Source organism: Mauremys reevesii, linkage group 13 (genome assembly GCF_016161935.1).
Source record: "Mauremys reevesii isolate NIE-2019 linkage group 13, ASM1616193v1, whole genome shotgun sequence".
Taxonomy (NCBI): Eukaryota; Metazoa; Chordata; order Testudines; family Geoemydidae; genus Mauremys; species Mauremys reevesii.
The window spans coordinates 12,266,612-12,279,982 of record NC_052635.1 but is presented as its reverse complement, the minus strand read 5'-3'; the positions used below and the strand labels follow the sequence as shown (position 1 = coordinate 12,279,982).

General features: G+C 41.5%; 1 protein-coding gene and 1 pseudogene across 1 annotated transcript; both read right to left on the bottom strand.

Annotated features, from left to right (window-relative positions):
* Nucleotides 1–4,077: 4,077 nt before the first annotated feature.
* On the bottom strand, nucleotides 4,078–4,995 carry LOC120380646 (olfactory receptor 10AG1-like). Its single transcript, XM_039498562.1, has one exon. It carries the CDS (start codon nucleotides 4,993–4,995, stop codon nucleotides 4,078–4,080), a length of 918 nt encoding a protein of 305 aa, XP_039354496.1.
* A 6,651-nt stretch (nucleotides 4,996–11,646) lies between these two features.
* Nucleotides 11,647–12,579, bottom strand: LOC120381290 (annotated as a pseudogene).
* Nucleotides 12,580–13,371: the final 792 nt, after the last annotated feature.

Sequence of the window (13,371 nt, the reverse complement as noted above, 5' to 3'; positions counted from 1 at the left end):
AGGACCTATCCTTGCAACAAAGCCTGATGCCAATTCTGTCCACATATCTATTCAAGTGACACCATAATAGGACCTAATCACATCAGCCACACCATCAGGGGCTCGTTCACCTGCACATCTACCAAAGTGATATATGCCATCATGTGCCAGCAATGCCCCTCTGCCATGTACATTGGCAAAACCGGACAGTCTCTATGCAAAAGAATAAATGGACACAAATCTGACATCAGGAATCATAACATTCAAAAACCAGTAGGAGAACACTTCAACCTCTCTGGCCATTCAGTGACAGATTTAAAGGTGGCAATTTTGCAACAGAAAAGCTTCAAAAACAGACTCCAATGAGAAACTGCTGAACTTGAATTAATATGCAAACTAGATACAATCAATTTAGGCTTAAATAGAGACTGGGAATGGCTGAGCTATTACACACATTGAATCTATTTCCCCATGTTAAGTATCCTCACACCTTCTTGTCAAACTGTCTTAAATGGGCCATCTTGATTATTACTCTAAAAGTTTTTTTTCTCCTGCTGACAACAGTTCATCTTAATTAATTAGCCTTTTAGAGTTGGTTGCGCAACTCCCCGCTTTTCATGTTCTTTATATCTGTATATTTATCTCCTCACTATATGTTCCATTCTATGCAGCCGATGAAGTGGGCTGAAGCCCACAAAAGCTTATGCTCAAATAAATTTGTTGGTCTCTAAGGTGCCAGAAGTACTCCTGTTCTTTTTGTGGATACAGACTAACATGGCTGCTACTCTGAAACATGCCAATTTAGTGACTGTTTGGAAATTTGAATTGAAATTGAAACATTAATGCACACTTTGAAAGCATATACAGTGTATGATAAAATATATGTATCTGAAAAAGTATAATAGATTTGAAAAGTATGAACATAGACTAGCTTCCTTATACAGCTGTTGTTTTTTATGACAATGTCAGTGCATTCATTTCGGTGATGTTGGCCAACCTAATACTTTCAAATGATGATTTGTAAGCAAAGTCTAAATGAGCTCTCCCTGAGAGCTAGTGATGAGCTGGGGGAAAAGGCTTCAGGACTAGATTGTATTTACATTCACACCTAATTTACCTAGGTATCCATCAAACCGAGCTGTGTTGCCCAAGTGATAGATTTTGGCTGGGGTTGGGTTACAAATCACATGAATGTGCTGGGGGGAGGGGGATGAAATGTTGTTCTTATTGTATGAGTAAAGGTCAGTAGAACTGTACTTATCCTGTGCTGATTGAGGGCATCAAGAGAGAGGGTGGGGACCTGTCCCTCACCACTGTTTAAAGACAGAGCTGATTAGGCTCCATAGAGAGTCTTTTGTTCTGTTAAGTGACCACTGCAGCTGAAATCACTGATACACTGCTCTACAGCCAAAATGCTTCTGAAATAAATGTAGTCAAACTTTACTAATTCTGGGTCACTGAGAACGAAAATGATGCTTAAAATTGTTCACTGGCTCTAGTTTTCAAGATATGCTATTGGGTCAATTAAACGACCCTTGACTTGGGAATAGCGGAGGATAAGTGAGTTATAAAGGGGAGGGATCTCAATTTAAACCAGAAATGACTAAAATACATCTTTGACTGGATCTATGAATAAATCTATGACTGGGTTTGGACAGTACTTGCTTTTTAGGCAAAACAATGAATGATGCAATCTGAAGCTGGTATTGCGTCATACATGATATGAATTGCATCATGTTATTCCTAGAAGTCATGGATGATGCAATCATAACGAAGCTTACATCACTCTGCTGAACAAATTGCCCTATATCAGCTCTAGAAATCATACAGTGTCGTGCTCTCTTATTTGTCAGTGTTTGATTTTGCAAAGGGACACATTTCTGTTTAGCCAAAGTGAGCAGAGATGCCTCGTACTTGTGTGAACAGTGCAGATAACTTCTGTTATGTTTGTGGTGAAGTGACTTTTGCATCACAAAAGCGCAGTATAACCACTATGGTTAAGAAAGCCTATCACCTTTATTTTGGCTGCAAAATTGGAGATCAGGACAAGAGGTGGGCCACACACATATGCTGCAACACTTGTGCAACAAATCTTCGCCAGTGGTTGAACAGGAAAAGGAAATCTATGCCTTTTGCAGTGCCAATGATTTGGAGAGAGCCAACAGATCATACCAGCAATTGTTACTTCTGCATGGTGCCTCCAGTTGGGAAAGGTGTGTCTAAGAAGAAAAAGTGGACTGTGCATTATCCAAACATTCCATCAGCTATACGCCCAGTACCCCACGGAGAAGGACTGCCGGTTCCTGATGCACCAGAATCATTCTCACTTGAGTCAGATGAGGAAGAGGAAGAGGATAAAACTTCTGGTCCTGAACCATCAATGTCACAGGACCCACATTTTCTCCCATCCTCCTCCTCTGAACCACGCCTCATAACACAAGGTGAACTGAATGACCTTGTCGGGGATTTACTTACTACCCAAGAGTAAGGCAGAGCTGTTGAGCTCCAGACTATAGCAGTGGAATCTCCTGGCAGGTGACGTTAGGGTTTCCATGTTCTGTGACCGTCAAAAGGATCTTGTCCCATTCTTCTTCATGGAAGGTGATCTTGTAGCCTGCAACAATATCGATGGTGTGATGGCAGCCCTCAACATCGTTCACGATCCAGATGAGTGGAGACTCTTCATTGATTCATCGAAGACGAGTCTTAAAGCTGTTTTACTGCATAATGGCAATGTTTTGCCATCAATTCCAGTTGGTCATGCAGTCCATATGAAGGAAACCTATGACAACATGAAACAACTTTTGAGGTGCATAAAGTGTGACCAACATCAGTGGCAGCTTTGTGGCGATTTGAAGGTTGTTGCTCTCTTGCTTGGTCTGCAGACTGGATACACAAAGTACTGCTGTTTTCTCTGCGAATGGGATAGTCGTGCAAGAGATTCCCACTACATCAAGAAAGATTGGCCACTCCAACAGTCATTGGAGCCTGGGAGGAAAAGTGTTCAGCATCCACCACTTGTTGAATCAAGGAAGATTTTGTTACCACCCTTACACATCAAGCTGGGTCTGATGAAGAACTTTGTCATGGCCATTGACAAAACACAAGCAGCTTTCAAGTACCTCCGTGGAAAATTTCCAAGGTTAAGTGAAGCTAAGATAAAGGAAGGTGTCTTTGTTAGTCCTCAGATTCGTGAACTTCTTTGAGATGATGCATTTGACCATGCACTGCGTGGCAAGGAAAAGACGGCATGGAAAGCCTTCCAGTTAGTGGCAATACATTTTCTCGGAAACAACAAGGCAGACAACTACAGGTTGTTGGTGGAAAACCTCCTCAAGGCATACAAAAGCCTTGGTTGCAGCATGTCACTAAGGATACATTTTTTGCACGTCTAGATTTTTTTCCACGGAACTGCGGAGCAGTGAGCGACGAGCATGGCATGCGATTTCACCAGGACATTGCAACAATGGAGAAACGCTATCAGGGCAAATGGAGCCCATCAATGCTTGCAGACTATTGCTGGACAGTGACAAGAGATGCTCCATTTAATGAATACAAGAGACAAGCCAAGAAGCGCCGAGTAGACACTGAATAGGACTAAACTATGTACATAATAGTTTTTTGCCTTTTGTTTCATAATACATTTTAGTTAGATAACCCTTTTGCTGATTTTTAAAGTGTTACATAAACAGGACAGGTGAAATATCATGTAAAACAAGCATAAACACATGAAAAGACCTAGGTTTACAATTTATGATTAAAACTCTACTATCTACACAATATACATAGACAAAAAATGTAAAAATTTAAATAACTTAAAAACAGTAGCCAAACAGTTGTTTTAATTGTCATATTTGAATTCAGCACATCAAAATACATAATAAATAGCACATTTTATCTCAACTTCTCAAAAATTGTAGACCAGTGTAATCAATAACATGTCTGGTAGATTCTCCAAGGAGTCTCAAATAGATCTTCAGAAATCTAGAATCTCTCTTGAGGAGCCAGAAATGTATCTTAGGGGTTCTGAATTGCCTTGTGAATAATTAAGAGATATCTGGAACGTTATTTGAGGAATATGTGGTGTATTTTATGGAATCATTTTCCACCTAATATTTTCCTTAGGGCAATTTTCACTTCCTTGTTCCTCAGACTATATATGAAGGGGTTAAACATCGGTGTCATAATGGTATAAAACAGAGAAAGCAGTTTATCAGTGTCCATTGAACCACTTGACTTGGGTTTTAAGTATGCAATCATAGCAGAGCCATAGAATAGAGTTACTACAGTGAGGTGTGAGGAACAGGTGGAGAAGGCTTTGCATCTGCTCTGGGCTGAAGGCATCTTCATAATTGTGTTTACGATTTTAACATAAGAAATAACAATGAAGAAAAAAGGGGTGATTACGAATAGCAGAACTGCAATAAACACAGCTATTTTATTCCTGAAGGTGTCCACACAGGACAGCTCCAGCAGAGGGGGGACGTCACAGAAAAAATGGTTAATTTCATGAGACTCACAGAAAGGCAAAGAAAATACCAAATACATCTGCCCAAAATGTACCAGGATGTTGACAAGCCAGGACCCGGCTACCATACTGGCACAGACCTTGTTGTTCACAATAAGTGTGTAATGCAGGGGGTTACATATGGCAACATAGCGGTCAAAGGCCATGGCCGCCAGTAGAAAACACTCTATCCCACCTAATAAAAGTAAGAAATACATCTGGGCAGCACAGCCGATGAATGAGATTTTTCCATCCTCTGCCAGGCAATTGGCCACCATCTTGGGCAGGGTGATTGAGGCGTAGCAGATCTCCACAAAGGATAAGTTCCTGAGGAAGAAATACATGGGGGTGTGCAGGGCGGAGTCCAGCATCGTGACAAAGACAATGACACCATTCCCGATCAGAATCACCAGGTAGATGACCATGAAGAGCAAACCCTGCAGGTTTGTGAGGTTGGAGTATCCCAAGAGGATGAATCCAGATGTCGTGGTGTAATTTCCACTTAGCATTGGATGGCTATATTGACTCTGCAGAGACAACAAAGGCAGTAGACAAGGGTATGTCTCCTGAGGAGATTGTTGGCCTATAACTTTCTCACAGATGTGAAATCACACATCTCAGATGTTATAGATAGAAACCTGCATAGACACCCATGCCATTATGACTGAGTTAGTCACATATTCTGGCTAAAAGACGTACAGAAATATAATCAGAACTGCATAACTTTTTGTCAAAGTCCTAATACTGATACCATCTAACACAGATTCTCTCTGAAGTCCAATGACCTGGATCCTGTTTTTTTCAGAGCAGGAAGATGGGGTTTTACCTAGAGCTGGTTCACATTTTTTCAACAACTCCCCACCCCCTGAAAAATATGATTTTGATAAAAAAAAGTTGAAAAAAGTGAGGGGAAAATAAAGGAAAATTTGGGAGTAAAAACACCTTATTGTTGTTTAAAACTTTTTGTCCAAATAGAAAAGTCTGAAAAGGATTTAAAAAGTGAGAAGTGTTAATTGCACTCACATTTCATACCTCTAAAAATCTCTTCCCCTTTTTGATATTGGGGTGAAAAAGGGAAATCAGTAAAATGTGAAAGTGAGTTTTGCCCATTTTGTCTCATTTTTTTCCTCTTTTTCTTTCACTTCAGCACATTTATTGCTCCACAGAGTCCAGGTTTCTCTCTTCAAAAGTACTTATCCTTTTCATTTGTCCCCTACTTATCTTTATCAGTTTCCTGTTTACGAGGAAAACCCCAATGTCAACTGCACCCAAATCCCTGTAACAGGAAGAGGATCCTAAGTAGAGGTAATGTTGGCCATGCTTAGTCTACACTCATGAGTAGTAAATTCAACTACTTTGTCCATCTAACAAAGAAAGGTCTATCAAGATCCAATAGCTAGAAGTTGAAGCAGACTAGAAATAAGGCCTAATTTTTTTTTAAATGAGAGTAATTAAACATTGGATCCCCTACCAAGGGTCATAGAGAATTCTTCATCATTGACAATTTTAAAATTAAGACAAGATTTTTTCTAAAAGATCTAATCTGGGAATTGCTTTAGGAGAACTCTAGGTCTGTATTGTACAGGAGCTCAGATTAGATGGTCACAATGGCTCCTTGTGGCCTCTGAATCTATGACTGATTTGAACCGTTCATGGTAGTGAGCGCTATACTCTGGGGATAAATGCTTCTGGAATCAAGCCCTAAACATATATTCTGGATTTTCATAAAGGCCTACATGAGTTCGGTTAGCAACACGTAATGGATGCCTAACTCACTTAGTATCTTTTGAAATTCCCAACCAGGATTCTGCCCACTCACCCTTACAAAGAGTAACACCTAACTCCAGTAGTTCTTCTGACCTGATATCTCTACTCAGACATTAAGGTTCTACTCTGTGAGAAGGATGGTCGCAGATTCTGGTGCTTGAAGAATTTCAGGTAGAACATACTTTATTGATTGAAACTGAAAATAAAAATTAAAATGTTAAGTGTGACAGTGAAATTGGGAATCAAAAAGAGAAAGGATATGAGGAAGGCCACAAAAGAAATGCACAAAGTTCTGTAGGGGGAAAACTCAATGAAGGAAAATACTAGATCTTCAAAAAAATGGAAAAACATTATTTCTCAGAAATTTTATAAATGTGTTTTGCTCTGTTTTCATCAGCTGATAGAATTGTTGGTGTGTTTCAAAGTTTGAAATTTTGAACCATAAAGAAAAATTTGAAAAAAATCTCAAAAATTTTTTACATTTTTTCCAGGATGTTTTTTAAAAAAAGAATACAAGTATAAGAAAACATTTTTTTTTATAAATCCTGTTTTCCCTGTCCAATTTCACCACTTTTCTGCCAACACTAATACAGATGACTAATATTATTCCACAAAATAGTCCAGTTGACTTCTGAAATATCAATAAACACGTTTTTTTTCTGTTTTATGAGTACAGTAGAACCTCAGAGTTACCAACACCAGAGTTATGAACAGACCGGTCAGCCACACACCTCATTGGGAACCAGAAGTATGCAATGTTCAGGTATAAACTTTTGAAAGAACAACCATAACATTTTGTTCAGTTATGAACATTTCTGAGTTATGAACAACCTCTGTTGTTCCTGAGGTGTTCGTAAATATGAGGTTCTACTGTAAAAGGCAAAACACTGTCCACTGAAACTTAGAATCATAGAATCACAGGGTTGGACGGGACCTCAGGAGCAGGATCAACTCAAAGCAGGACCAATCCCCAACTAAATCATCCCAGCCAGGGCTTTGTCAAGCCTGACCTTAAAAACCTCTAAGGAAGGAGATTCCACCACCTCCCTAGATAACTTAATGAGACAGAGTCTGCTCCCAGTTATTTTGGTGTAAATCTAAGCTGGCTTTACTAAAAACGAGGTTGCCCTGTGGCTAATATATCAAATTAAATCTCATTTTACATGTTCAATTTCTGGCTGTCTCATTTCTCTATCTCTAAAACAGGGCTATTGTTTGTTTTGGCTATTTTTGAAACCTCATGCACAAATGCACCAAATACACATCTGTGTGCACACGCAACTGTACATAGGAAGACTTAGGGGCACACTGACTGATAGGAAGACCTAAGAAAAAATATGTTACCTTTAACACACAAACAAAGCAAACGTGCAATTTATGAACATATTGAAAAGCATGTATGTACACAGGGTCAGAGACACTACACACTCACACCAATACATATACATTGCACAGGCTTCCTAAAAATGCATAGACAGGTGCAAAGATACTGTTGCAGGCCCTGTAACACAATCACAGCCAGACTCACAAATACACCCCCCCCACACACACACTGCAAATGTATTCTCATTTTTTCTAACACACATTTGTTATAAATATACCCAGGGACTTTCACAAGCACATAAAAATTACAACACGTACACACAGCAATTACTGTGAAATACACCCTGGACTCACCAACTAACACCTGTGGAGAAACTCACATATTCAAACACACGATCCCAAAGTATATCCCCATACTATCTATCTATCTATCTATCTATCTATCTATCTATCTATCTATCTATCTATCTATCTATCTATCTATCTATCTATCTATCGTGATGAGACATGAAAAAAGTAAGGTATAAAAATTTGGTTTCAGGCTGTGATTTTCAAAATTTCCTGAGAAAAGTTTAGGCATCACATTTTTGTGAACATTTGAGTTTCAACCCATCAGAATTTTCCAATGAAAGAAACTTTCACAGAAAAAGTCGTGCCTAGCCTATACTTTTGCCTATACTTATCTATCAATCTTGAGTTGCATATAACAGCTGCATGAGATGATGTAAAGTTTATAAACATGTGTAATCTCATTCACATGATGACAACAGGATTACTTGCATGAATTAAGTTACTCATGTTTTGTAGACTCAGGTCATGAAAGATAACTTCTTGTAGCTCAGTCAAACACGTCAGACCAGGTATTGAACTGCTTCATGGAACCTTAGAATGACTAAGGATAAGAATATTAAAGTTACATATGCCAGGTATGGTCTCTCAGCCTCTTCTTTTGACACAGCCCAAACTATAAAGAATATTATTTTTGGTAGAGCTAACAGGGAAAAAGGCCTGGTAAAATGAATAAGAGAGTTCTACCTCCTTCAGGAGCAAAGACACAATGCGAGCAATGTCTATTAGTCCACAATTCCAGTAAGACACATTCCTCTCTCTGGCCTCCTCCCTGCTTTGACCTCTTTTGGAAAACACATGCATGTCTTTAGAAGAACTTTCCATCAGTCTCTCCCCTCTTCCCTATGTCCTGGTAGCCAGTCACCGCTGACGGAGTGGCAGAGCAGAGAGCATTGGTTACATTGTTGCTCATCCATTTCCCAAAGGTCACTGTTACCAATGTTAGAAACTAACTCAGCTTGGTACCAGGGGACTCAGTCTCATTAGCTGCATCCAAGCAGCATCAAACATAGTTCTAGGAACTGTACAGTGACACTAGCCAAATTCAGCAGTGAGTGGAACCTTCTCAACTGCACACCACCAGCCCCCCCCCAGATGCTCCAATCACTGCTGGGGGGTCTGAAAAATAAGGTTCAAACACTGCATGGGACATGTTGTGGTTTCTTCATGTTGTATATGTTATTGAAAACTCTCTGTGTGGAGAGCAGAGCAGTAGGTCAAGTCAAGGTCATTTCAAACAGGTAACACACACCACACACACCCTGTAGATTTTATGATCCTGATTCAGGAAGACACTCAAATAGGTGCTGAGCCTTTACATCATCATGAGTCCCACTGACTTCAATTAGTCCCACTGACATCACATGCTTAAATTAGATTTTTTTTTATTTGATGATGATGGGTGGTTTATTTCTTTTTTTTTTTCTTTCATCCCCAAGAATTATCATATGGATTGAAAGGGGGTTCCAAAGAGGATGGATCTAGACTGTTCTCAGTGGTAGAAGATGACAGAACAAGGAGTAATGGTCTCAAGTTGAAGAGGGGGAGGTTTAGGTTGGACATTAGGAAAAACTTTTTCACTAGTAGGATGGTGAAGCACTGGAATGGGTTACCTAGAGAGGTGGTGGAATCTCCTTCCTTAGAGGTTTTTAAGGTCAGGCTTGACAAAGCCCTGGCTGGGATGATTTAGTTGGGTTTGGTCCTGCTTTGAGCAGGGGGTTGGACTAGAACCTCCTGAGGTCCCTTCCAAACCTGAGATTCTATGATTCTATGAATGCACATGCTCTGCTCTTCTCGTAGGGAAAAACTATCATGAGATCTGAATTTCACAATCATAGAAGACTAGGGTTGGAAGGTCATCTAGTCCAACCCGCTGCTAAAATCAGGACCAATCCCCAACTATTTTTTTTGCTCCAGATCCCTAAATGGTCCCCTCAAGGATTAAACTCACAACCTTGGGTTTAGCAGACCACTGCTTAAACCACTGAGCTAGCCCTCCCCAAAATGGTCCTTTACCTCTATGTTGGGAGAAAATTAAACTTTCTATTCAGCCACCCTCAGTATCTGGAGGTAGTGCTCAAAATTACCATTGCACTGGTTTGGCTCAGATCTAGAACTGCTTCAAAATACCCCTGACCCCCATGCAAAAATTTGAAATTTTTTCCATAATTTTTTTCAGCAGAACATGTTGGGGTTATTTTTTCAGAAACATAAAAAACTTGAACAGAAGAAATGGTTCCATTTCCTGTTGAAACCCCTCAAGGCAACTTTCTAGAGGCACATTTGGTTCACAACAAGTTGGAGTATTAATTTGTCCTGTACTAGTCTTCTGCATATCCATGTAGAACCTTGTGGGGTGCATTAAAAGTTCTATAGTGTGCTTCAACTTGTTTCTAAGCAGTGTGAATGAAAAAATGCACCAAAAAAGAGTTTGTCAGATTCATTCAACAACTTTCCCTTAACAGGGCTGGCTCCAGGGCTTTTACCACCCCAAGCAGCAACCTAAAAAAAAAAAAAGCCATGATCGCGATCTGCAGCTCTACCACCGTTGCTTCAGTCTTTGGCAGCAATTCGGCAGCTGGTCCTTCACTCCAAGAGGGACCAAGGGACCCGCCGCCAAAGACCCGGACGTGCCACCCCTCACCGCTGGCTGTCCCAAGCAGCTGCTTACTGGGCTAGTGCCTGGAGCCAGTCCTGTCCCTTTAAAGAGAAAAGAGAAAAGGGGATGGGGGGATGAAAGAGGAGCGAAAAGGAGAAGAAAAGAAGAGGAGAAAAAAGGAAAAGAGGGAAAATAATGGAAAAGGTAGAAAGGTAGAAAGAGGCGGGGAAAGAGAGAAATTCAATTAAAAAAAAGAAAAAAAGAAGAGAGAGAAAAGTAAAAAAGGTCAGAAGATAGAAGAAAAAATAAAATAACTGTCACAGTGCTTTGAGTGCAGCATCTCCAGGTGTCAGGTGTTGAGCCGTCATCTTTCTGGGGTGGACTCCTGTGATTCTCCCCTTTCCAGACCAGGGTCCCTAGGCTGCAACACCCTACGCATCAACCAGGACTACTCAGCAGGTCCAACTGAACTCGGTACCAGCACGTGTCCCCTCAGGGAGCTGTGACCAGTGGTGAACAGTGTCCCAAAACAGCTGCCTTAAAACAAAGTCTTTTTCAACCTGAACAGTAGGAGTACAGAACACTAGAGAAAAGGCCTACACACATGTTTATCTTACCTAAAGACCTGCCTACCTTTGGTAAAACTCTTAGGTAGGCTAAGCTTCCTTCAGGAACTCCCAACCACTGGTCTGTGTGTGTGTGTTTGTGGGGGGGGAATAGTTTCTCTACCCAAACCCTCTCACCAAAGTAGCTTTTCCTCTATTCAGGGAGTGTCTCTCTTTAATCTCCTTCAGCCTTTGATCTCCCTCCCTTCATAGGGGGAGGGATTCAGTCTTGGGAAAACTGGTCTGGCAGGCCCACCACGGGCTGGGGAAGGATATCTCAGTTAATTGCCTTGGTGTTTGCTGAAGAGTTCTTAACTGGGCTGTCCTCCATCTTCCTTGTAGTTTTCTGACCACCCAACTATTGAATTAGCCCAACATATGAATACAAAAACATCTTTACAATATTCAAACAGATCCTACAGTGTTTTCATGAATTACTACAGGCAACTCCAAATCTATCACAATAATATGTTTTTTTTTCCATTTTTTTTTACAAGTTTCAAAGAAATATTTTTTCTGTCCATCACCCTTCCCAGGGTTCCCTTCACGTGCTTATTCCTCAGGCTGTAGATCAAAGGGTTCAACATTGGGCACACCACCATATAGAACAAGGACAGCAGTTTGTTCTTGTCAAGTGAGTAGCTAGATTTGGGCCTCAGATGTGCCACAATGGCAGTTCCATAGAACAAAGTGACCACGATAAGGTGGGAGGAGCATGTGGAGAAGGCTTTGCTCCTGCCCGCGGCTGATGAAATACTCAGGATTGTGTGCAGGATATGGCTGTAGGACACCAGTATGAACAGGAAAGGGACCATGATGAAGGAGACAGCGATGGTGTAAATAGGTACGTTGTTATCATAGGTGTCCGCGCAGGCCAGCTTCAGCAGTAGGGGCAGGTTGCAGAAGAAGTGGTTGATACTATTAGGTCCACAGTAGGGCAGAGTGAATATGAAAGTTGTCTGCCATAATGCCAGCAGCACCCCAATGAGACAGCACACAGCTGAGACCTGGAGACACACATCTCTGTTCATCATGGCCGTGTAGCGCAGACGGTGACATATGGCCACATAATGGTCATACGCCATGGCAGCCAGCAGGTAGCACTCTGTGATCCCTAAGAAAGAGAAGAAATACATCTGAGTGGTACAGCCCAGGAAGGAAATACTTGTGTCCTCAGAGAGGAAGTTCACCAGCATTTTGGGGATGGTGGATGAGGTGTAGCCAATTTCCAGAAAGGACAAATTCTGGAGGAAGAAATTTCTTCTGGAGGAAGAAATACATGGGGGAGCAAAGGGCAGGGTCCACTACTGTGATTATTATAATGATGACATTGAACACCAGGGTGACGAGGTACAACACCAGCACCGAGAAGAAAAGGGAGACTTGCACCTCCAAGAATTCAAAGACATGAAGAGGAACTGAGCTACTACTGAGTGGTTCTCATTAGCCATGCCCCCCTGTTGTTTTCCAGCTGCAAAGATAATAAAACCATTAATTCACTGGTTAATCTGGGAGAATCTCTCAATATACACATATATAACCAATGACAAACATTTTCAATAGTGGACACTGATTCTGGGCACTCCCATTTTTGGACACCCAATGTAAGACCACTGGTAGTTGATGCTCAGTGGGAGTACGACCCCTCAGCTCCTATTGACTGGAGTTAGGAAATCAGGCTCAAAGAGCTACATCACAAAAGGATTTAAACACCTAAGTGCCATTTTAGGTACCTAAATCTCAGTATCAGGCCCCACTTGGATGCACACCCCCCCCCACTACGATGCCCCCAAAGCCTGTAGGCACCTAAACTCATTGGACACCTAAGTTTTTACAGTAACAGCTCCCTAGGCAGCTGAGCTTCTTCCTCTGAGCATGCACGCTGCCGCCTCACTCTTGGTGTCCAGACACCTAAGCCCCAGAACAATGCGTGAACCAGGGAAAAGCATGCGTTCCTCCGCTTAGCTCACCTGCGAGGCCTGGTTTGGTAAGCGTACTCAGAGCTCACCTAACTCTACAGGAAACTGCTCCTTGCAGCCCCAACTTAAGTGCAGAACTCTGTGAGCGGCTGGGGCTTAGAAACACATCCCCTGGCTCCTTGGCGTCTCCCATTGGCTATCGTAGGCGAGTGGACCTGCAGCACTCTGGCTTTTGGGAATTCCATTCCTCGGTGTCTGTCTCTCTCCATTCATTGCACAGGGACACTGAGCTTTGGGAATCCCGGGGATTGTCTAGGTGCCTAA

What these genes read in the sequence shown, in the direction of transcription:
- LOC120380646 (XM_039498562.1), bottom strand. Translation starts at nt 4,995, where the DNA reads ATGCTAAGTGGAAATTACACCACGACATCTGGATTCATCCTCTTGGGA.